At 37.8% G+C, this 26935-nt stretch overlaps 1 protein-coding gene across 2 annotated transcripts in view; it reads right to left on the reverse strand.

Annotated features, from left to right (window-relative positions):
* The window catches only part of TRPC4 (transient receptor potential cation channel subfamily C member 4), a 140149-nt gene that overhangs the window by 45192 nt on the left and 68022 nt on the right, over positions 1-26935 (reverse strand). For both annotated transcript variants that reach the window (XM_051780405.1, XM_051780406.1), the window contains exon 3: positions 23293-23811. In XM_051780405.1, the coding sequence (XP_051636365.1) occupies positions 23293-23811 (519 nt within the window). The remainder of the gene's footprint in view (positions 1-23292; positions 23812-26935) is intronic.

Raw genomic sequence — 26935 nt, forward strand, 5'->3', positions numbered from 1 at the left:
TTGGGTTACACCCACCATGATGAACTGATCTCAGCTGTCCTAACTAGGACACAAACCAATTGCATAAAACAAACAAATAAGTGGGAAAAAAACAAACAAAAAACCCGCAACAACACAAAAAGAGAAAAGAAAGAAAATAAGCATTTTTCTTCTGTTACTGTGGTGAGTTGACCCTGCTGGATGCCAGGTGCCCACCAACACTGCACTATTACTCCACTCCTCAGCTGGGTAGGGGAAGAAGAAAAGATATAAGGAAAGGCTAGTGGGTCGAGATAAGGACAGAGAGAGATCACTCACCAGTTACCATCACAGACAAAACAGACTCAACTTTGGGAAATTAGTTTATTACTCATCAAAGCAGAGTAGGATAAACAGAAATAAAAGCAAATCTTAAAAATAGCTTCCTCCTACCCCTCCCTTCTTCCCAGGCTTAACTTCACTCCAGAATTCTTTATCTCCACCTCTACACTGGTGCAGAGGGATGGGGAATGGGGGCTGAGGTCAGTTCATCACACATTGTCCCTTCTGCTCCTTCCTCCTCAAGGGAAGGAATCCTCACACTCTTCCCCTGCTCCATCGTGGGGTCCCTTCCATGGCAGACAGTGCCCCGTGAATGACTACGACATGAGTCCTTCCCTCTGGCCCCAGTTCTTCATGAGATGCTCCTGTGTGGGTCCCTTTCCACAGGGTGCAGCCCTTTCAGGAACAGACTGCTTCAGCATCGATCCCCCATGGGGTCACACATTCTACTAGAAAAATTTCTCCAGTGTGGGCTCCTCTCTTCACAGGTCCTGCCAGGAGCCTGCAGCAGTGCAGACTTCCCATGGGGTCACAGCCTCCTTTGGTCATCCACCTGCTCCAGTGTGAAGTCCCTTAGGGACTGCAGGTGAGTATTTGTTCCACCATGGACCTCCATGGGCTGCACGGGGACAGTCTGCCACAAGATGGTCTTCTTCACCACCTGCAGGGGAATCTCTGCTCTGGTGCTCAGAGCACCTCCTTCCCCTCTTTCTCCACTGACCTTGGTGCAGAGTTGTTTTGCTCGCATATTCTCACTCCTCTGTCCCCTGTCTGAAGTTGTTCCTGTGCAGTAACTTTCCCCTTCTTAAATCTGCTATCTCAAGGTGCTACCACCACCACTGATGGGCTTGGCCTTGGCCAGCGTCAGGTCTTGGAGCCAGCTGGCATCAAACATGAGGGAAGGGAGCTTCTTACAGAAGCCATCCCCGTAGCTACCCTCACTAACAAAATCCTGCCATGCAAACACAATACACTTACACATATATGTGTATTACATACATACACTGGATTAATTATATAGTAAAGCTATGCAGAAACATTTTTTTCTCTTATAACAAAATTGTTTATTTACACCAAATAATTTCAGATTTGAACTCTAATCAAATGCACCTAGTTTGGGATTTTATATTATTTTGATAATAATAACCACAGGAACCAAGTTCCTTTGGGGATGAATAATAGGTAACTTCTCAAACAGTTTCTAAAATCACTGGGATTACTACTGTTAGAAAATTCTATTTAGTTTGGAATGAAATGAGAGCCAGCACCCATCTTTCTGTATATGTCTGGAACTTGTCAGAATTGATAACCTGAGCCAAATTCAAACCTGTGTCATGCTAGTGTCTTTAGCAGGGACATATTTACCCAGCTGTCTCTGACTGTTGTGAAAGAGAAGAAAATTTACTCATACCATAAGAATCTTAAAAATAGCCTTACAGAAGAGTAACGGAGTGTACTACTCCATTAGGAAAAATGCATTCTCAAGGTTTCAGGGTGTTGGTTTCTAGGATGTCTGGAATAACACTAGATGCAGTCAGAGCAGATGGTTTCAAAGTTATTTTTTAATGGAGGTGTCCCTACAAAATTTTTACTCAATTTGCTTGAGTACATACAGATTAGTGCGTTGCTTGACTAGTGAAAAAGTGAGACTTGTGGACTAATTCCTCAGTAAAATATTTTCCTCTTTTTGCCCCAGAGTGTGCCAGGTCCATGTTTGTTTCCTCTTCTTCATAATATCTTCCTATTATGTATCCTCTGACCTAAAAGTAACCAGTTCTTAAGTCTCGCCTGTGCCCCCTTTCTCAACACCTTTGGGCCACCCTCACAGTATTTGGGACCCATGTGAAGGAACAACTTTCAGTGGCTAGCAAAGACTGGTGATAGATATAGGTAACCTACTCCTTACCAAGCACGGCTAAAAGAGAACTAATTTCTCATGCTGTAATGTCAAGAAAACTAAGTGAAAGGAGGGTTTTTTCCAATGTCCACCAAGTACTGGGCTGTCCTGGATCTGGGCAGACCAGAAATGATGCAGAGGTACCTCATGCCACGAGGAGATGCTTGCTGACTGAACCATCTGGAGAGTCCTCTACAGAGGGGTGGGTACTGGGTTGCTTAGTTCTAATCTTTAAACAGATTAATATGCAAAACTGCCAGTGTTAATAGAGAAAGCACTTTTGTGCAGGCTTAAAAAAATGTTCCTTGTCTCCTAATACCAGCATTGGGACTGTGTTGCTAAGGTACAATGTGTTAAAGACAATGACTGTGTTCTGAGGTATAGGAAGTTTTTCAGTAAATGCAGAAAACTTTCAAATCCCAGACATCAAAGAGTCAACTTTTTAAATCATAATTTTAAAAGAAATTAAATATGACTGTGACAAGACAGTTCTAGCACTGGTTGGATCCTCTGACTATAGGAGAAAATTTATATAGAGTATACATTCAATATGCCTAGAGTCAGGGGGAGCACCACTGGTAATGTACTTTAAATTACTTACTTGACATAAAATATATAAGAAGTAATTAATGGTATGGAGCAAACATATAAAATACTATGTCAGCATTTTAGGAGCTGCATGCATAGGGAAGCAGTTCTAGTACTGCAGGAAAAGGTCTATAACAGAAAACAAAACATGTTGCCTACAGATGATATAATGCATTTCTGAGAGGTCCAAATATCCAGTTTCATGTTGTTAGTTTTTATGTAACAAAATACTGGCAAGGTTAGTTAACAATGTCATGAAGCAACAAAAGTATCTGGCTCTTCACTTTTCTTTCTGGTTCTGCGTTTCACTGGCCATATAAGATATGCTATGACACACTACAAAGTATTCTCTGGACAACTGGAAAACTACCCTAAATCTCTTGCTGACACTCCTTTTAAATTATGCTTTTCTGTTTCATTTATCAAGGAATTGTATGATGCTATTAAAAATGTCCAAATTAATTTTCACAAATTTGACTACTTCCTTCATTTTTGCGGTCAAGAGATTGTCATCATATGCTGTGAAATATGTTCAGTAGTGATATCAACATTTACTACATTAGCTAAATAACGAAAGAAGTTTTTGAATGGGGAACAGTTGATGCACCTTGAAGAAAAGCGTACTCAATGGTGAACCCTACAGCCTTGTTCTTCAGCCACACAGAGAAGGGGAGCTGGTCACTGCACACTGCATCTCCCTTTTGTCCTTGTGGACCTATTTCCTCCAGAGAAAATGAGGGGAATATGTTGTGAACCTACTGTTTATCTTTATGTGTAATAAGTTAGTATTTGAGTGCATACAGGAACTGGCAGCAGGGAAGCCTTCCTGGGATTCACAGTGTAAATGCTGGCTGTATAGGCTGTCTCAGAAACATTACTCACAGGTAAAAACCAGTTCTACAGATCAAGTAAATTTATTGGTGGTTATTATATTTTATTACTGATCCTGAATTCTTATTACACTTGAACTTTTGATTTATCCACTGAAAAGCTCTTCTCTACAGAAAAAAAAGAAAAAAGAAAAAATGTCTTCATGGCAAAATTTTTTGGTCAACTGACATTTCTACTATAACTACTATAAACCTTTCTATTAAAAAGAAACAGTAGAACTGGGTGGAAAAAATATAGTTCCAAGCATAAGACAATTCCTGTATAAATGGATGGCATCACATCTAAGATGATCACATATTAAAGCTAAGTGGACATATAAGTCCTCTGCTGAACTAGGAGCTAAAAGTTTTTTTAAAAAAATATTTTACACAAGTATTTTGTGACCAGCAGAAATAGAAATACTCTGTGACATTATTTGCCAGTTCTGCATTGCTATGCAAAAATATTTTCATGGTAGTATAATTTTTCTTCCTTAATTGGAGATATAACATTCTGAGGTATTCCCTTACTATTCTTGAGTATCTTTTGTACTGTCAGTATTATGTTGTTTAACTTTGACAATGTCTCCATATAATTAGCAATCAGCAAGTTTATATTTTCACATTACAATGGTTTCCAGTAGCTTCCACCAGTTTGTAATTATGCAAGGGATTTTGCTATAATGATTATTCCTGGTTTCACATCTTTAGCTTCTTCATAGAGTCTGCCCATCTGAAAATGTTTTGGTATTCATTCTCTTAGTTGTCATGCTGGGAATTGGCTCTTCCCTGAGACTGATGAAAAACAGAAATTATTCACAGTGCCAGCAAAAATAATCTGGTATAAATAATAGCAGAGCCTGATTATAGTGATATTCAAACATATATATAAAGCAGAATTTCACTTTTACTGCTGATTAAATCTGATCTTTAGTTTTGCTATAATACATATCTCAGTGGAAATGATTAAGAAATGACACAAGTAATACTATTTATTGTATATGGTCTTAAGAGAAATAATACTTCCATATACCATCAGAAAAAGTCAAGTCAGTTCTTTACCAAAATTTAAGTATTTTTTTCATTGTATTAGGAAATATGCAAAGATATAAAAAATGTCCACTTATAATAGGGTACTCATTTATACACTTACAAAGCAGTCTAACAAAATCTGAGGTCTAAATTAAATTCTCATTCTGACATCAATAGGTGGTTTAGTATATATTACATAAAAAAGGATGCCATTTGTCATCTAGAAATGAAAGCTGGACAAGTTATTTCCTTTCTGATTTAAGTTCAAGTGAGCTATGCTGAAGCACAAAGAACTATTCCTGATAGCATTCTCTAACAGGAATGTTAAAGATCTTTTTGGAGGGAGGAACCAGGTGAAAATGTTTATCATAAGGTTTCTTATTAGTACTTCTTTAAAGTCATGGCCAGATTCTTTGCTGTACTGCCATTACAGCCACACTGGTAGGAAAGGTTAGCTCTGAGGTCTGCTGCTTTATCACACAAGTTCCCAATGATTGTGCTCCAGTTCGACAAAAATTAAGCTCAGTTGCTTTTTCTTTCTCTGCAACATTTTACTTTTCATATTTTACATATTTTCACAGACATTTAATAGAAACCCAAGCTCTTCTATTTAGTTTAACTTCAAATTTACATTTCAAAATTCTCTTGGTCGTGAAAAGTATATTTGCTTGGCACTAAAGACAGATTCAAGTCCCGGTCTCATTAAGTAGATTCCTAAATTTGTTAGATTGCTTCTCCCTCTAGAGACACCACTGCATGTTCTTTTCTGTATCTTCCCCCAAAGACTGTATTTGTGGATTTCAGCACTTACTCTGTGAGGACCACTTCATTAAGACAAATAACACTGAATTGCAATTTAAATGCTTTAACATTACCGACTGGATCAGCACATTTTGCTTTCTAAAAGCTAGTGACTGTGTTCTGGACTCCTTTGGGTATAGTTATACTGTCTCTTTTCCGCCTCAGGCCAGAAGCCCTGATTCCTGTGCCAATTACTATGAATCTTCTCATGTCCATCCCATCTAAACCTTGTGCCAACTGGAGCAGACCATCATTATAAACATGATTCTTACTGTACACAAACCACTGGTCAGCTTCTTCTCAGTTCTATCTGCAGTTGTGCCATTACAGGAACTAATGAGCTCGGTGTCATGGTTTAGCCCCACCTGGCAAACAAGTACCAGGCAGCTGCCTGCTCACCAACCCATCCCTCGCAGTGGGATGGGGAAGAGAATTAGAAAAAGGTAAAAAACATGGCTTGAAATAAGAACAGTTTAATAACTGAACTAAAGTAAAATATAACAAGAACAACAGCAATAATAATAATAATAATAATAAAGAAAAAGAAAGAGAGGAATAAAACCCAAGTGAAACAAGTGATGCACAATACAGTTGCTCACCCCCCACTCACCAATGCCCATCCAATCCCCAAGCAGTGATTGGCCCCTCCCAGCCAGCTTCCCCCAGTTTATATACTGGGCATAGTTGGGGTCAGCTGTCCTGGCCATATTCCCTCCCAGCCTCTTGTGCACCTGCTCACTGGCAGACCATGAGACACTGAAAAGTTCTTGACTTAGGATAAGCACTACTTAGCAACAACCAAAACATCACTGTGTTATCAACATTATTCTCATACTAAATCCAAAACACAGCACTGTACCAGCTACTAAGAACTTTATCTCAGATGAAAACAGGACACTTGGGATCAGAGCACCAGAGCACACCAGCTTGTATATCATCAGGGCAACCTGTGTCAGATCAGGTCTCCATAGCAAAACAAATTCACAGCACAGATGCTTTCATCATAAAATCCAGAGTTTACATTCCTCTTACCAAGAATAGAATACAATGTTTGGGGATCTTATTATAACTATTCTATTGTTTAAGTTCAAATATGAGGAGGAAGGAAACAAAAGGAAAACATAAAAGTGAAGACTGAATGTTAAAAGGATTAATTAACATTATTATACAAACAATGACATTGCAGGTTTTAATATTTTAAATTTCTCATTTGCCACATCAACACAAGCAGAAGCTCTTACTGTGATTCATTACTCCTCAGTAAAATGAATCAACACAGAGAAAACTATTAAATATCTATTAAATAAGTCAAGAATTATGTGTAACTGCAGAGATTCTGATTAATTGCTTTTAAAAGGCAACAGCAACTGAAACTAGAATGAAGTTCTAAGGAACCAGCTATGCATGAATAGCACTGTTAGACTTTCCAGTGGTAAAGAAAAGCGAATCGGTTGTTGGGCTGTGGGATGAGTGTGTAAAATAGCTCCAAACTTTGGAACTGTGATGCTGGTATAATACTTCTAGTTCCCATTCTGGGAAAGTGTTAGAACCACCACAATTTAAAACATTTTTGCAGGGAAAAACAATTGCAAAATCCCTGTAAGTATCTGCAGAGAGAATACACTATGAATTTATTTCTGTTATATTGGATGCCTGGTTTTGCCCACCCAGCTGTATTTCAATACATAGCAAACAAAAAATAAGACTGATATTTATATGCAAAATCCAGCACTTAGGACAGAATAACCCTGTGCAACAGTACAGGCTGTTTCATGGTTTAGAGGGTAGCTTTGCAGAAAAGATCTGGGGACACCAATAAGCAAAAGGATGAATATGAGTGTGCACATACTTGAGTAGTCTCTGTAATTTCAATCCTATTATTCCCAAAGCACTCTTCAAATACCTCTGACACCAAGTTTACTGTCTGCACTAATAGCTTCTACAAAATACACTAACTCAAAGGGAATAGAAATAGTAGCAGATCAGTCTCCCAGTATTCATTCTAACACTAGGTAAATTGAGGCAATAAACATATTTTGTCTATAATCTCAAAAGTTCAAGTTCATTTCAGTAGACCAAAATCAATATATAGTCTAAGAAACTTCATATATCAACACACAGGTTGTAAAAAGAAAAAAAACCACACCTCTGGACCAGTGAGCGACTAGCACGTATCTTAAAGCTCCTTTCCAGCCTAAATGATTCTATGATTCTATGTTTCTTATATCCAAGATGGTTCTGTGTCCTGTTTTGGTAAGCATTAGCAGCCAAAAGGAGTTAGGATTTAAGTTAGTTACAGGCCCACCATATGACAAAATCAATGAGTTCCCTCACGTCCAGATAATTCTACCACTTTGTCTACTTCGTGACAGAAGGAAAAGTTACAAATTAATAAAGCAACCTTTCAAAATTCATGAGGGAGCTGCAAATATGTTGAAAGCAACTAAAGAACATAACACAGTGTGAGTTTAATTGGAGAAAAATTAGCTGTGAAAAGCTTTGAGTGAGAGACGGGAAGGAAAGCATTTGGAACTGCTAGATTTTTCTTCTGGGTATTTCTTGCTCCAGTGAGAATTTCTATTGGCATCACTGGAGACAACCCTGATCCCCATTTGTGCAGTTTGTTGCAGAGACCAAACAAGGCAGAGAGACATTCTTAGCTCCATTTTCCTTTATTGATCATCCTTTCAGATTTGAGCAGGGTATTGAGCTATTTGGAAGAAACCTGACCACAAAATTTTTAATTCTTTCTTTTCTCCATTTTCAGGCTTGTTTTGCCTGTTACTGTGAATAGAAACCTTGGACGAGTGATATTTTGTCACACTATTTATTCTTTTCTATGAAAACAATGGCAATCACTTTCCAATAGCACCAAGCAAATGTAGATTTCACTCTGTTAGCTTAGTTTTATGAGGTGCCATCATGCATCCTTGTATGCAAAATGGATGTAAGCATAACTGTCCTTGACTCCATGCTTATGCTGTTCTAGCCAAGTGTTAAGAGAGCCAACAGCAGAATCATGTTGAACTCCAAGGTTTCCCAGTTTCTTTAGAAGTGACTGTTTATGATGTGAAGCTTGTGTGGAACTGATGATACCAAAGTTCCCCAAAATCAGTGGGAATCCAGTTCCTGGAAAGCATAGCACAAATTTGAAGGCTGACTGAATATAAAATTAGATGAGGGAAAAATAAAAACACAGACTGATTACAAAGGCATTCAAACTAAATAAAGCAATAAACAGCAAATTTTTCTTTTGAAAGTTCTCCATTAACATAAGTAGATCTGGCTTTGTAGTTTCACAAATACTTAGGAACAGAATGTATATAATCACTGAAGATACTTTTCTTTCTCTTCAAATATTTACACGCTTTTTATCTTTAGGTTCCTCTTGTTTAACTTGGCTGTGTGTTTATCTGAGAATGTTAAGGGCTGAGAAATCAGATTAATCACCCAGTTCCTACATAAAGACTAAGCTGAAATGATAAGTCTTTGGCAAGGATGCTCAGTGAGCACTATTCTGAGACCATTTGCAGGAGATACGCATGTGAGTCTTTAACAGATTTTCTGTTATTCTGTATCGATTTTATCAGTCACGAGTAGTCATGTGTGACTTCTGTGGTTTAAACACAGAATATGAATCTTGGAAAGTATTGCAAGGGAGTATAATTGCTTGCTCAAAAGCCTTGCTCTCCAAAAGCTAGTTACACCTAAGAATAGGTTGTGGTTGAAGAAAATTACCTTCTCATGTGAACAGACCTAAGAAATACTGTGCTTTCACATTATGGGAAGATACCCACTACAGCTGTTAATGAAATTCTGTATACCCAGCATCTGCCAGCCTGGATAAATAATTACAGTCCTTGAGTTGTTCTTTCCCCTTATGAAGCTCTGTAATTTGTGGCAAAACATTTGAGTTTGGGTATCACGGATGAAAACCTTGCTGTACAGATGCCTGAACACTGCTGGTTTCTTTCACGATGAACCAATGATGAAGGAATCAATAAAGAGCTCATTTTACTTGAGCTTTACATGCTTTACTTTTAGGGATGTTTAGGCCTCACCTAGACTGAAGAAATCAGTGACTGAGTCTTGAGTACTTGACCCCAGTCATACCCATTACCTATTGACTCTCACCTGGTTCCATTTTTCACCTCTCCAGCCAGCTCTATGCAAGGAAAATCAGCAACTTGCTGTAGGCTGTTTGCATACAAATCCCTTTCTGTGTTAGACTGGCCATACTGGGTAACCCAGCAGATGCTTTTCTTTGCCCAACTTTCATAGTATTTTCTTATGGAGATGGAGTAGAACAGATTGGTTTACAGTTCAAGGTAAAGGAAAATATTTTATCTTAAAGTGTGGAAGAAAATGATACTTTGTAAAAAGCTAGAGGTGGAAGAAGCATATGTGGAATGATAAAAGCAAGGGTTGTTTCAGTCCCTGAAGGTTTGAGGCTACATTCTTTCTTGACAAATCAGACAATTCATTCACTGACAAGAGAAATACACTCCATAGGCTGTTGTCACTGCCTGGATGACGTGCATGCCCAGGATTCTGCTCCAGCAAGTCAGAAAGGATACATTTCTAAGAAAGAGCTGCTGTTTAAGCCTTGTGAAAGATAGTTCACTGGTACTCTGAAGGAATATTTTCTTCTGTTTTCTTTGTTCTCTTCTGTGCTGTTTCCTGATCATATCATGAAATCATGATTTTTTAAACTGAAATTTATTTGAGAATCAGACATACATTACAATTAAGAATAAAGAAACTTATTGTATAGTAAGAGAACAGTAAATAAAGAGAGGAAAAAAATCTCAGGCAAACCTACAAAAACCACTGAAGTTCCTATGTGAAATGCATTTTAAATTTAGATTGTATGTGTACCTTTACCATCCTCTGCACCTATATATAACATACAGACTTTAGCAAAATCAGGCGGGTGGAGGACTTCTCTTGTGGCTGACAGACAGGCTGGGTGATGTCTCCAGGACTAAAGTCATCTTCAGTCATGTTCTTTTTTTCCACAAAATCCAGCCTGTAGCTGCAAAGGTCTCATGCTAATGCCATCAAATACTGTAGTCAGGGATGCAAGACATCTACTTTAACACACACCTCTCATAAATTTACACCTAAAATACCTGCTTCCTGAGGTTGTGGTGGTGAGACCCTAGTTTCTCCTTGTTACTTACTACTGCCCACTTTGTGTCAGTCAATTCCAACCCTTACAGAATCTGTAGTGCTCCCAAATCCAGCCTCTATCAACACAACAAAATGGTGATTTATTCAGCATCCAAATGCTTCAATGAGAGGTTGAGAGGAGCCAGCCAAAAAAATCCATACTTCATAACTAAACCATAAAGTGAACTAAATTATGTTATAATTTTGCAGGGAAACAGCAGCAGCAGCACTCTTAAGTTTTAACTGTGAACTCCTTTAGGGTTTCGTATAAGAACTTCAAGGACAATCCAACATCAGTCATTTTTTGTGGGGAATTTTAGAAACTCCAGCATGGGATGTGACACACAAACCCCTTAATTCTCTAACCTTGACAGTTCACAAAGGTGAAAACTCACCTCCTATTTTGAAAAGAAGACTTAATGGCAGATATATCATCGCTACTGCTCCGGGGAAATATTTTTCCTTCTCTGAAGTACTGAACTTGCTGAACTTGCTATGAAACCCAGCTTTTCCACAGAAATTGAAGGAGGATAGAAGCCAAAGGACCAATGGCTAAAAGAATAATATTTATGTTTGTATTGGCAGAATATTTATATTGGCAGTGTTATGACTGGTCGATTTACATTAATTGCATTTGTGAAGGAAGGAAAGCAGTAAGGAAGGGAACTTCTTTCCCTTCATTTTCTTTTTGAAAATTATAGGATAATAATTTTCACCTAAATGTTTTGAAGTGGAATCATCATATTTGTTGAAAAGTTGGTATAGGAAGAATAATATACATTTGCTAAATAATCCATTGTTTAATTACTTTGTTTCTTTTACTACTTTTACTTCTAATATAAGTATTTGTATTTTGTTCCCATGAAAAGAACATTTGTAAACTGAACACTTTCACATTCTATCTTCTGATGCAATAAATAATTTTATACTGATCCACCCTTTTGCTTCCTTAACTCCTATTGCTTGGTCCTTGGAGTACTGCTATGATATTAATAAGAACAGCATTATTCTTTCTGTACCCTTAAAATCTGTTTGAGGTTGAGAAGTTATAAAAATGCTTCTCCCTTTATGCTTTCAACTGAGATGCCAGGGCATGTGCTGGCAAACATCTGAGAAAATGTAAGGTAGCAAGATTTCTCAATACCAAAGGAGAAGAGAGATGAGTATGTGTCATCCTCTGTATTCTTGATGACAGAGGCTTCCAAGCACACTGGCTACAAAATATATGTTTCTTCAGTTCTTGTCATCAGATCATAGAAAATCCAGCCTAGAATGGACCTCAGGAGGTCTCTTGTCCAATCTTCAGCTCAAACCAGGGTCACCTGTGAGATCAGACTGGGTTTCTCAGGGCTTTATCCAGTTAAGTCTTAAAAATCCCCAAGTATGGAGACAGCACAACCTCTCTGGGAAACCTATTCTACTGTTTGACTGTCCTACTGTGGAAAGCTTTTTTTTGTTCTTTATATTCATTACAAAAGTTTCTTCTTTCAGCAGATAACCATTGTTCATAATCCTTCCACCATGAAACACTGTGAAGAGAATCATCATAGAATCATAGAACACTTTGCGTTGGAAGGGCCCTTAAAGATCATCTGGTTCCAAGGATATTTGCATTGATGGACCCAAAGCCGGATGTGATTCTATGAGTGCTAATTAGAGTGGGACAATCACTTACATCAATATACTACTTAAGTTCCTTTTACTACAGCCCAGGTTATTGTTACCCTTCTTTGCTGCTTGTGCTTGTTCAGATGGAGGTGCTCATATCTCCAGCTTCTTGAGGCTTGAGGGCTTCCAGGTGGGCTTAAACCACAGCACCATCCAATCATTTTTTTTACCTATCTTTTTCTTCCCTTCAGACTGCAAAGTTTTAACTTGATTACAACAACACAGTGAGAAATGGTGCCAAAAGCCTTGTTAAACTTAGGGTAAATATCTTTGGCCACAAATCTGGTTAGTGTCCAAGTGGTGTTTCTGTGGCATGCTGGATTTGACCGGGATAGAGTTATTTTCTTCATGGTAGTTAGCATGTTTTGGATTTGTGCTGGAAACAGGGCTGATAATAAAGAGATGTTTTTGCTCTTACTGAGCAGTGCCTCATAGAGTCAAGGCTTTCTTCTGCCTCTCACCCTACCCCACGAGCAAGTGGACTGGAGATATGCAAGAAGTTGAGAGGGGATACAGCCAGGACAACTGACCCAGCCGACCAAAGGAATAGTCCATACCATATGAAATTATGCTCAGCATATAAACTAAAGGGAAGAAGAAGAAAGGGTGGACATTCTGAGTGATGGTGCCTGTCTTCCCAAGTTAAACATGATGGAGCCTGGCTTTCCTGGATATGGCTGAACACTTGCCTGCCCATGGGAAATAGGGAATGAATTCCTTGTTTTGCTTTGCTTGCATGTGTGGCTTTTGCTTTATTTATTAAACTGTCTTTATCTTAACCCATGAGTTTTCTCAGTTTTACTCTTCTGATTTTCTTCCCCATCCCACGAGGGGAGAGTGAGAAAGCAGATGTATGATGCTTAGTTTTCAGATATGGTGCTTATGTTTACTCTAACTGCAAGTTGCAACAGAAAAGCAAGACAATCTAAAACCAATATAGTCTTAAGTATTGATAGGATCTTGTTTAAACATCATACATGTACATTGTAATTTGCAATGATTATATCTGGAAAGATCAGTCTGAAAAGAAAAAGTTCTCCTATGGCCAGACTAATTTTGCCAAGGTTTAATACAGAACAAAGAAAATTTTTTCACAGTCCGATTAGGAAGATATAACCTTAATATACTATGATAATGATTATTTCTCTTCATCCAGGTGTTATTATGCTACTTACCTTTAATTTGATTTGACTACAACATAGAGAATAGGGCCACATGCAGTTAAAGAAAATATTTTTTCAGTGAATATTAAAGCTTTATCATTTATTTCAAGATTTTGAGTGGTTTCAAATAAATTCACTACAGGTTTCCAGCTTTGGAAATAATGATGAAGAAATGCCTCAACACAAGTGGAGTCTTGCAGGCTGTCATAGCCTCTAACAGTTCTCTCTTGCAAAACTTTCTGCTTAATCTTCAGAATTTTCATGCAAAATTGAGGATTTTTCCCTCAGACCAAACTTCTGAAATGCAGCTTTGCATGATGCTTACTTCTCCAAGCAGATTCTTAGATCACACAATGCATTAGAAGGGATTCCTGTAAACAGGTTCATCATTTCAGTTTAAGGGGCTTTTCCAGTTCTCAGAAAAACAGAATATCAAGACTTAAAAAAAGATAGCTTTTTCCCACTGTTACCCACCTTACAGAAATTACATCCTATTCTTCTTTTTAGCCTGAACAACACATCTAGTTGTATGAAAAAAACCCTAGAAGTTCAAATGCCAACACTCAAACTTGAGCATTATATGACTTTCAAAACACAAGCTCTTTTTTGTCATACCAGTATCATATTCAACATCTCTCTTAATTTTTTTACTTTAACTCCTGGATTTGTAAAGTTTAGAAAATATTATTCTCTATTCAATCAAACATAGTTCTGATCTCTTTGGAGGCACAAGAGTGAGTTTCTCTAACAGGCATTTGTTTTTCTCATAAATCTTTTGTTTGATAATGGTTGTACACATTGATGGAGGCAATGGATGAAGAAGCCCTTCGCTATTTTAATCTTGATAGCTAAGACTTACAATAAATCAAGGGGTAAGGAAGAAGAGAGGAATGCTCTGTAAACATCTGGTGGAACAATGAGAAGATAGATTAAAAGAATGAGCAGACAGGCCTAAAACAAGTTTGCTTTGGCTCTCTTGTTTTATTGTTCAATAAACATGCATCTTAATGGAGAAAGCCAGGCAGTGAAAAAATCTGCACTATAACAGCATGCCGAAGCTTCAGTCAACATGTTCAGATTTGCCTCAACTGGTTAAGCAGTTTTAGCCCAATTACACCTAGCACAGGAAGGGCACAGTTACTTCTTGGACAGGAGGACAGAAAGCTTTGTGTAAAGGCCTCCTATGAGACACGTAAGAGGAGTTGCTTAATCTTGTCCTGTGATCTAAGGACAGGAAAAATAGAAAGAATAGAAAATTAGAAATATTTAACTATACTCCTCTATGAGTTAGATGCCTGTATGAGCTATTTATGCTACAGGGGCAGTTACCAGGGCTGAAATAATAAGAATTATTTAAAGCTCCTGAGCTTTGCCAAAATACCTTGCAGTGGGGAGTGAAGCATAGCTGCTGGTGCAACTGTGGCAAAAGGTGTGTGAAGCAGGAGGAAAGAGCTGCACAAGGGAAGGGTTGGTAGAAGTCAGGAATGGAGACCAGGAATGGAGACAGCCAGAAGATGCAAATCTCACAACAGCTCAGTCTGGGGCTCCTCATCCAGACAAGCTAAATAACTTCAGCTGTGGGCTAGATGCTCTTGCAGGGGTGAGAAGAAAAACAGCCAGGTCCCCAGAAATTACATGGAGGGAGGAAAGAGGGCTGTAAACTCCTAAAGTTATAGGTTTACATGTATAACCTACATGTATAGGTTTACATGTATAATTTATTTATTCACCTTGTTCAAGATTTTTTTTTCTCTGAAGTTCTATTTCTCAAGTAAATGTTTTGTAATTCTAAGTAGAAAAAAAAATAGCTCATGGTGCTAAATCTACCCAGGTTTGTAGGGAAACTTTTAGGTGCATTAGTAGAGATGCCTTCAAACCAAAGAGTTGTGCACTGCTGGTTAGAGGTTTGGAATACTGGTTGTTCCTATTTGAGGCAGACATCCCAGCACCATTTCTTATAAGGAAGACATGGAAAAGGAACAGAAATGAGATATTTACACTGTACTTCATTAACAGTAAGTCTCCTCTTTGAGTTAATTACTTCTAGCAAGGGTTCAAAATAAAAAGACATTGCTGTCAGTTCATGAACAGTTTAACTAAAACTGTGATGAGAGGCTTGCAGCTTGTGTGTAGCATATAGCATTTGAAGGTTATTGATGCCTTCTGAGACATTGTTAATTAGTTATTGCTGAGATTCATTTCCCCTTAGGTGGGCTCTAAGTCTTCAGAATTTGAAATCTCTGTTACCACAGGGTAGAAACTGCAGTTGATGCAATAACTTGTCTAACTCACATCTACATTTTCAGTGCCTAGTGAAGTAATTCTTCTAATTGAAGCACCCTGTTTCCCTACCCAGCCAAGAGAGAGATGTTTCTGGAGCTAACTTACAAGTCTTATCTTGAGCAGACAGGATCCCCCTCTGTGCATACCTTTGTCTTTTGACCGTATAAGGAATTTGCTCACATACGCTAGGAGAATTGCTTCACCACAACTAAATGCTGTATTTAGTAGATGTGCCCTGTGATTTAAGAACATTTTTCTTAGTAGCAATAAGTACAGCTTCCACAGGGGCACCCACACTTCATTTAGTCCTGTTTGACTAACTTGATTTCCTTCTATAACAAGGTGACCTGCTTACTGTTTGAGGGAAAGGCTGTGGATGTTGTCCACCTGGACCTTAGTAAAGTCTTTCACACCATTTCCCACATCATTCTCCTGAAGAAACTGGAAGCTGATGGCCTGGTTCGGCTAACCTTCACAGGTTAAAAAACCCTGTCTGGATGGCCAGGCCCAGAGAATGGTGGTGAATGGAGTTATATCCAGATGGTGTCCGGTCACTAGTGGTGCCCCCAGAGCTCAGTATTGGGGCCATTACTGTTAATTCTCTTTATCAATGACCTGGATGAGGGGATCAAATGCAGTTTTCAGATGTCAAGTTGGGTTGAAGTGTTGATCTGCTGGCAAATAGGAAGGTTCTACAGAGGGATCTGGACAGGCTGGATTGATGGGTTGAGGCCAAAAGTATGAGGTTCAACAAGACTGAGTGCCGGGTCCTGCACTTGGGTCACAACAACCCCATGCAGCACTACAGGCTAGGGGAAGAGTTAATGGAAAGCTGCTCTGCACAAAAGGACCTGGGGGTGCTGGTTGATAGAAGATGAACATGAGTCAGCAGTATGCCCAGATGGCCAGGAAGGCCAATGGCATACTGGGCTGTATCAAGAATAGTATGACCAGCAGGACCAGAGCAGTAATCATTCCCTGCACTCAGCACTGATGAGGCTACACCTTGAATTCTAAGTTCAGCTTTGGACTCCTCACTACAAGAAGGACATTGAGGTCCTGGAGGTTGTTCAGAGAAGGACAATGAAGTTGGTGAAGGGTCTGGAGTGCAAGTCTTATGAGGAGTGGCTGAGGGAATTAGGGTTATTTAGCCTGGAGAAGAGAAGGCTCAGGAGAGACCTTATCACTCTCTACAACTACTTGAATAGAGGTTGTGGTGAGGTGGTTGTAGGTCTCTTCTCCCAAGTAATGAGTGATAGAATGAGAGGAAATGGCCTCAAGTTGCATCAGGGAGGTTTAGACTGGATATTAGGAAAAAAATTCTTTGCCGAAACAGTTGTCAAGAACTGGAACAGGCTCTTCAGGGAAGCGGTAGGGTCACCATCCCTGGAGGTATTTAAAAGACATGTAGATGTGGCACCTAGGGACATGGTTTAGTGGTGGACTTTGCAGTGCTGGGTTAATGGTTGGTTGATCCTAAAGGTCCTTTCCAACCAAAATGATTCTATAATCAATTAGAAGAAGACTTTAAGTATGTGTAGCGGATAAGCTACTTACATAATTCATACTATTTAACAATCTGTGGAATCTTTATCTATAAACACAGAGATTTTTACATGATTTACAAAGCAAACATAGGACCTGGTTTAGAGTACCTGGCTCTTGCCTGAAAAGATGTTTATCAAACTTTTTGAATACTGTGGCTGAGAGTCTGCAGAAATGGGTCTTTTGGATACACGGACCCAAATGTGCATATATCACTCCTCTCAGTTATGTGATTCTTAGACTAAACATCTCTTCCTTTGGTGTCAAAAATGTCCAAATATTATCAGAGTCTGTTTTTTGTGAGGTTTTGTTATTTTTTACAGGGAGACTTGTGAGTGCACCTTTGCAGTCTTTTGACAAATATTCATATACACAGTGACTTGCTACACATGGCTGCTGTGTCCCTGCTTATGTTTCAGGTGTGGGGTTTTTTTAAACATAGGATGGTTCTTAAGATACTGTGTTTCCAAAGTAATTCCTACTTGCAGAGTTAGTAATTCAGGTTTTTGCATCTGAAAGATTTTTAATGAGAAATCCATTATAATAAAAATTAAAAACACTACTAAGAACATGGCAATTTTTGGTTTCAGTACTTTAAAATTATTTTTTCTAGGTATTGCTGAGAGACGTAATTTTGAAAAGGTAATTCTTGCTTTCTATCATGCTTATATTGGTTTCTATAGTAATATGCTATGGATAATATTAGGTATAAGAATTTCATTCTCCAAACTGTTAAAGTCCAAGTAGAGTAAGAAGAAACTGTAGACAAACAAAATCCTTTATTGAAATAAAGTGTTTAGACATCAACCTGAAATTACACATTTGAAATGATTTGACATGTTTTTTTACTGAAAATCTCATTGAATTTTTGAAATTATGTAAAACATTTCTATTTCACTGTCTGTATTTTGCATTAAAAACTAGAAAGAACTGATGATTACATTTTAAAAAGTCCTCTTTAGAGCAAAAGCAAACAGATGGTTATTATCAAAACAAACAACTTTCTTTTTTATCATGTAGCATAACTTTTCTAGAAAACAAGACTGAGCTATGAAATCCAATTATCATATTTTGTATTTAAGATTTAATCTAGTCTGAACTGATTTCCCTAAAATATTTTCCCTGAAATTCTTTCTAATAAAGCCTGTACTCTTGTTAAATCTAAATGTTTTTAAAAGTGTGAAATTGTTAAACCTACTCCCTCTTTAACTCTGCCCCTTTGCCAGTCCAGGGTCTGCAGCTGCTCACAACTCAGCAAAACAGGGCTGCCCCTGGGAAGGGGAAGCTGCTAGAAGGTCAGCTAGGGGTATTTGGAAGAGATCTAGTAGTTAAGCAGCTGCATGTTTGGTAAACATGAGGAGAAGTGAAAAATTAGAGATAGTTCTATGTTTTAAATCAAACCTTTTAAAAAGTTAATTCATGATCAGGAAAAATACCCCTCCAGAATTTTAGAAAATTCAGTTCTTCCTTCTTTAGATACGTCTCAACATGATACATAACACTGCAAGGAGGCTAGATAAACTATGCATTCATTTTGGGTTTTTAAAAATAAAAGCAGAAAAAAGCTTATTAAAATGTTTCCAGAGCATCAAACTGAAATCTGTAGAATTTAACCTGTTTACATCCAGATAATATAAAGTATTCCAAATTTACCAATTATCTTGTATTTGGTGAGGAAGAGAAAGATGATCAGCCTAAACTAAGAATGGAAACGATAAAGAAAAGAAAAAAATAAAACCAAACCAAACCACCTAGCATTTATTCCTTTGAAAAGTGAAAGAGAAAAGGTTAAGTTACATACTTTAAATTTTATATTTCCTCCGTGTTGATATCAGAATGTCTAATAAAAAAGCACAATGAGACAGTACTGCCAATAATTATAACCTCATCCTGTTACTATGTTTAAATTTATACAGCTACAGTTTAAATGGCATGAGACAGTTAGTATGAGGTGAAATGAAATAGAGGTATGAATTACTTGTATAAGTATTTAAATTCCACTAATTAAACTTACTGTGAAACAAGAGGATATTGATTCAGTCTATTTATCTCCTCTCTTCTTTATTTCACAAATAAGGGAAAATTAGTAAGCATTGCACTTTTTAACATTTTTGTAGTTATATGCTTAACACCTAAATAGAACCAAAGCTAAAAGAAAGTTAACTAAAGAGTGAGAGACACTGGGATTTTGGTGTGATTTCTCTATTAAAAACTCTCAGTATAGGAGAGAGAACATGCAGTTCACAATGAGTGGCAAAGATAACTGTCTTCTAATCATTAAAGACTGCTACTATTCTCTGCTACTTAATTGCATTTTTGCACCAGAGGCTTGAAATTTACTTGAGCTCAGATTTTCTTGTGAATCATACACAGAACTGGGGAGTTCACTTCTACATCCTTGAGTGAAGCTGCAGTTAAATCAGATAACATTTTTATTTGGTTCAGAACAATGGGAAACTTATTTCTCATTGCACATTCTGTGCTTAGAATGAATAGAATGAACAGAATCCAAAGCAATGAAATTGTGACAGCCTTTATAAAACCAAGCTCTCCCTTAGTTGAGATAATATTATACAGCATATAATTGGACAATAAAATGTTTGTGCCCAATGCAGGGTGGCTGCATGACTTCAGAGAATCTCCCTTTTCTGCTGCTGGTTTTAGACCAGGCAACAGTAGGTGCCAGAAACAGGCACCATAAGCATCAGCAATGTGTCTGTGCTTAAAATCAAACAGCATCATGAACAGAAAAAAAAGGTACTTTGGATGTTCTATCCTATGTGCTATGCTAAAAAGAAACTGTGGGCAAGCACGCAAAACATACGTCCCGGCAGATACTCCGTAGTTCTGCCACATAACTGTGAACAGATGTTATCCACAGTCTTGCCAGACATTATCCCACAGTGTAAACTTGAAAGTATAAATCTCTTTCAGTATCATCAGTTATTAATGAAAGAAGATAGATGGTTTTATCGGGGAAGTTTCTTTCTTGATGATACACAGTGGGTTACCTCTGACATGACTCTATGGACTAAGAATTGATACAACTGAGATGCCTTTTGCCAGTATATGAATGAGAATCACAGTATTATGTCAATTGAGAAAGGAATGGAAACGCAGAGATGACCAACTTTTACTGAAGAGAACCTCAAATCCAATTGACATAAGGTTTTTGGTTTGTTAAAGGTCCACTTCAGGGGCAAAATGGTGAATATGAGCAATGGAGACAGCTCTGAGAAAGAATGTACTTTCTTCATTTCTGTACACAATAACACAGGTGGTACCAGGGGCTTGCAGACCACTACACCAAGCAATGCTTAATCACTTAAATTTTAAGAGTTCATTACAAGGCATTTCTAGATTTACGTTTTAAACACCATGTTATCTGGAAAGCGCCTCAACAACTCCAAGTTTGGTAATGATCTCTTCACATTTGTCAACTTTCCTTTCTTTACACAATGAAAATTCTTCGGCATCCACTTGTTTGCTTCTACGAGTACCCTTAATATTCTGTTCCACCCAATCCTGTGTGTGGAGACTAAACGAAGTCATATTATCCAAAGCCTACTCCACTCCTTTACAAGGCTTACTTCTAATATGTTTCATATCCACTTGTTTACAATGCCCAAAGGAATTGCTTCTAATACTTTTTGGTGTTATTTTCAACTTGAAAGGAAAAAAAATAATCCTTAGCTCCTGAGCTCTAAATCATTAAAACAATATAAAAGGACACATGTTCTAATTTTATTTGTCCACATTCATCACTATTTTGTCACTTTCAGATGCCATTTTTGGACTTACAACTGGACATTCCGGACAACCAGATGTGATTTCTTACTCATGGAACTCTGAACTCAGCCCCAATATAGTGTTATAATGTCCTTTGGTAATAGCATGAATAAAGGTTGAGGCGTTAGGAGTGGTAAGATAAGAGGGGAAGACAACGCATTATTATCTGTTTTGCTGTTTCATTGAGGGGGCATTTTAAGAAATAGAAATTGTAGTTGTTAAGTCTGGAACAGTACCATCTGAAAATAATCTTCAAAAGCAGTGACTATATTGCCTAAAATGTTATACTATCAAGAGCTTCTGGCTGGGTTCTAGTGCCCGAGCTGAAAGAATCTAAAGACCCTGGAGGCTGCTGTATTCAGTGTCAGTTGTAACATCCTTAACACAAGAAATAGAAAGACCCATCTGATGTATTTTCTTCATGATCTGTATGCACCAGGACAGCCAGAATCCAAGCAATTGTTATGCCTGAGGTAAGTTTCTTGATCTTAGAGCTGCACTTACTAGAATATTGTTGTAGTAATGAGAAATAAAATGACTGAATAGTTACAGTGGCTACTGTTTGCTCCATCACCCAGTATGGAATACATATAAGAACACAGCAAAAGAATCTAATAAAACTTGATTTTACTTCATTGAGACTCAAGTGGTAGGGATAGGGGGAAATATTTATAGAAATTAAAAATGTATGTAAAGCATAAAAGATCCAGTGGATTGTAATTGTTTCACAAAATCAGCATTGTTTTAATGTTTGCTATTATGAAGAATCGTAATCAGCTGTATTACTGCAACTTAATTAAGCACAGGAACACAACTACAAAAAATATTTCACCCTACATATGTTTATCACTGTCTCTATCTCAAATTAAGAAAATTCAAGCTCTTTGTTAAGATTTAAAAGAAAAAAAAACAAACAATGAGAGGTCAGAATTTTATTTTGATGCATGAATCCTTGAGAAAACAGAAGTCCAAGCCTGATTTTCTTAAATGACTGTAAGACAAGATTGGCATTGGCATTTCAAGAAACAGAAACAGTAGTTGTTAAGTCTGGCAAAATATCATCTGAAAATAATTTATGAAGGCAGTGGATATGTTCTCTAAAACATTATACTATAAAACATAAAATCATACATTTTCTGGAGGAAAAAATGCTCATTAGAAGACTTATGATGTCAGATACCAAATGAGAATTTTTCCAGCAGAACTTCAGTAGGTCCTTACCTTAATGGTAGCTTCTTAGGATTACTAAATTGTGTTTCAAATGGACAAAAGAATCATTTGCACATTTAATTATTATTTCTGCAAACCTTTCTAACACAATATATTAACACATTTACTATTATATTTTGCAGAACAGAGGTTTAGCAGTGATAGACAGACTAGCTCAATATAACACAGAAGTTTCTTAAGCGTTTGCCATAATTTGTATGAACAAGTACTGATTACTAACAGCATTTATTTTGCCTATAGACTTCCACAGTTCAGATGACTTTGTAAGTACAGGTTCCAAATAAGATCATACAACACATTCTGACATGAATCTGCTTCTTTTGCTTTTGCATGCAAAAGAACTTCAGTATTTAAGATATGCAGACATCCTCTGATTACAACTGTACATTTATCAGTGAGGCAAACTTAGGAATTTTCAACTATCATGGAAACCAATACCCAGGTATTTCCACTTTGGATTCTTTATGAAAGAGAATTTCGATGTCGACATTTTTGGGAATCATGCATTGCTACTTATCTTCTGTTCCAATATCTATTTATAGTAGCTATTTTTTGAGAAAAATTCTCTATAGAGGTACCTGTAGTATGTGTTTAAGCACATAGCCTCCTTTTTCTGTCAGACACAGCTAAAGGTAATTTGATATTTCTTATCCTATTACTGAAAAGCACTTCAGAGCACAACTACTGGAGACTATGTCTAATCAGGTGTAAAATAAAAAGAAGTTTCACAGAATCTGTCCTATAAGAGAACATTTCAAATTCTGATACTATCAAACTGTAACAACTACTCAAATTCATCTAATTAAAACTATACAAAAAGCAGAAATCTGGTAGAACAAACAAACAAAAGTAAAAGACAAGCAGCAATTTGTCTCAGTTAAAAGGATGAATTTCAGGCTCTTATCTATCACATTACTACTAGTGAATATGCTTAAATATTCTCCAGCACACTCACCTCTTTTTGACGGTATTTAATTGCCAGTTTCAATCTTGCAAGATCATTACCACTTTGTTCTTCTATCAAGCTATTATCATCTCTGTAATTAAGAATAATTTCCAATTCCCTGGAACTCCGTGTCTGATCCAGGAGATCTTTTGCAAATTGCTTGCATTGCCGTGACAGTTCCTCATACTCTGACTTAAATTCATTTTCGACTTTACTCAGTTCCTGCAGCTCCCAGCTCAGTTGAAAAGCAGTAAGGAAAGGGTCCTCACTGGATAAAGCAATCAACGATGGGCTCGCCAGAGCCTTGTAGATATTGAGTCTGGACCGAGAGTGGCGGAGGCTGTCCACGTCTGAACTTGAGACACATTCAACACAGTTACAGCGGACCTCGTGTGGCCTGGGCACAGAAACCCCTTTCTGCACAAGTAGCTTTATGATTTCATAATTGTTGGTGTGGGCAGCCAGAATAATAGGTGTGATATCTGGCGTAAATTCTGAAAACTGCTTGTCCAGAAGCACTGGTGGCACCTGTGAAAAAAGGCAAAAACTCTTACAGGCCTCTTAATTGAAGAAGAGTTATGGTGGTTTACCAGGTAATACACCAACTGATGGATCTTTGCTACTGGCCAGAGTTGAAGGAAACACTTTAAACGCAACAATTAAATTAGCTAAGATAGCCTTTTTCCAGTTAATAAATTACTATAAACACGGAGCGCTTTTTCATAGAACCTTTTTGTATGTAAAAAAATCCATGGGCAACCATTCTTTAGAGCAAATTATTAGATAAACAAGGAAGAGTCAAACACAAATGCTCCTGTCAGGTCCCTTGAAGTGAGAAAGATGGAAACGCTTTCTCATCTCTCCATGGTTCATCTCAGTTTTGTAGGGAAGAAAGAATCATGGGGGAATAACCATTATTCTCTGAAGGAGGCAGTGAACAGGGTACAGGCAAGTTAGAGTTATAAAATAAAATAGACAAGTAAATGAGAAAGAAAATACACGTTTTCTTAAACAGAATGTTGAAAATAAGACTGAGTAGAGGAAGAAACAGATACCTGCTGCAAAGAGCTTAACATCTTAAGGCTCAGTTCTACATTCACATGCATGAAGCAACATATTCTATTTACAGACAAAGTTGGTAGAAAAAGGGGAGTTAGTAGGAAAAGGGTTCCAAGAGATCACGTTTAAAGCCTCTTTTGATGTGTATTTCTGTATTTTCAGAAGACTGAATTTCAGAAGACTTTCATTTTAAGCTTGTTTCTTTATTTTAAACTACCAGGCTCTTAAGTCTTGCCCAAGTCAAGACCAGTTAGACCAGTAAGGTTAAGTACACAGGTGTAATTAGCCAATGTCAATAAAAAAAATGGTATTGGCATCATCACTTACAGACTGCCTTTGGTCCCCAGCTCAATAACCAAGTACAAACTCAATCCACATGTGAGAGGTGCTCTGACTGATGCTCTTTTAGGAGGAAACAAAAATGAAAACATTTGACTCAAAGGTATCTGAAGGCTAGGAAAATAGACGGGCACTGCAGGGAGGAAAAAATGTTTGACAGCAGCACGACCATGTTGTCAGGTGGAAAAAAACCACAAATACACAGAAGAAAAGTTAACAGGAAAAAGGTAAAGCATGTGAGAACAGCATAAGAATGAGTTGAAATGAGTTTAGAGCCTTGGGAAGGAAAGAAGAGAAAATGAAATGCACAGATTCTGACAGAAACTCAATTAAGTTTAAAATAAATGGTATCCTGTGGATATAAAATAAATAAATAAATAAATAAATATAAAAATAAATATATAAATAAAATCCATAGATCCTGGATCTCCTCTCCAACCCCTTTTCTAATCTTCATTATTGTCTATTTTGTACATTTTTTAGCTATTCTGCATGTAAAACAGTTCACAATTGTTCAATGGGACAGTGTCCACATCTAAGATTTCCCATGTTTGTGGCTGTAAAACATGGACCTGAAGAATTAAGTAGCTGAATGAGAGAATTACTTTGGGAGGTGGCCCCTCAAATGGGAGTGGTAGAATGGGGTGGAAAGTCAAGACTGGAGATTTGGAATTCAGGACTGTAATCAAAAATTTCTAGGGAAGCAATCCCTGCCCGTCCATAGTGTATTGCTGACCTCGAGTAGCTGTGCCGGATTGTTAGAAGGTATGTGGAGTCAACAGGCAGAGAAATCCCTTCTCTCCCTTCCCATGCACTCAGACATGCACGCTTGGCTTGGCACTGGGTCAGGCTGGCAAAGAGTCTGTTTTATCAGAGGACTGTGGGATGACTGAGCTAGCTCACTCACCCTCACAAACAAAATACTGTTGTGTGTGAAGACATATAGAGAAACATGGGTTTAATATTACTCAGGAGATAAGGAACCCAGCTGAGAATATGCTGAAGGTAAGTATGGATGGGGGAGACACTCGGGTATAAGAACAAGCAGAAGGTCTGTGCACTGTGCCTGGTCTCAGCTGTGGTCAGGACAAAAAACACAACCTGGGAATATGTCTTCTCAGAGGACTCTGGCTCTGTCCACACTGCTCTGTCAGGTCTCCTCCAGGGCACCTCTGCATTATCTGTCACCTCTAGGCTGAACACCATGCAGAGCCCACATGGGGATGCCCGCTTGCCCAAATTGCTTCATTATTTCTGTCCAGTGTGGACTGGGGCTTGAAATCCATGTCTGTTTTCTCACCTGTTCTTGGAGTCAGTGGGGAAAATGAGACCCAATTTCTATCCCAATTCTCACTAGTTATTGTAGTCTTAGATTTATCTTCTCTTTGACTTAGAAAAAAGAGAGCACTGCATGCATACACAGACTTTTCCTGCTCTCTAAATTGCAACTGCGGCCAACGCTTTTGAAGCTAGAAGGAGATTAAAATGGTAGAAGAGGTTCAAACGTTGCATTAGTAGAAAGGAGATTCCTGGCCATCATAGATCTGAAAAACGTTTACAGAGAGGCATGTGTTGTGTTCTGACAGTGTCTGCCACAACTAGTGAGACTTCCTCATGGCCTCAGGTTCAGGGTACCAGGGAGCAAAGGAAACAGCTACAAGGGCAGAAAACCCAAGGACAGAAAGCTTTAACTTCAAACTCACTGACTGCTCAGAGTTTTACTCTGTCACTTTGCATGTCACTAGCTTTGTACTTTCTGACAGTACTAAACAAACATTTGCTTCAAGCCCTGCCAGAACCAAAGGCTATCTTAAACATATCATCAGCTGCAAGCTCTGAAAAATTAAGACACAGCTTCAAACAACATAACATTACAATGATTGACTTACACATAGGGTCCATTATCTCAAAAGCTGCTTGTTTTTCTCATAGCTTATCAAAACCTTTCATCTTAAGCTAACTCAGATATCAAGGCTAATGCACGCATTTTGGAATTCATACCATCAGAATTTACCCAAATATAGAATCGTGTATTAAATCATTTCAGCCTTAACTTACCGAAACATTTAAACTTAAAGGGTAAACCCTAAGACTTCAATTTTAATTACATCATTATTTTAACCCCTGACCCTTTACTTCCTATTTTAAGATTTTCTACTAATTTAAACCAAAGATAGAATGTCAAAGCAGTAAGGTCAAATTATTCCCTCATCTGCAGCAAAATGAAGTACTTGTCTTTGAAGTTCTGAGTGCT

The sequence above is a fragment of the Manacus candei genome, unplaced genomic scaffold (assembly GCF_025592945.1).
Source record: "Manacus candei isolate 608988 ecotype Guabito, Panama unplaced genomic scaffold, ASM2559294v1 h1tg000014l, whole genome shotgun sequence".
Taxonomy (NCBI): Eukaryota; Metazoa; Chordata; class Aves; order Passeriformes; family Pipridae; genus Manacus; species Manacus candei.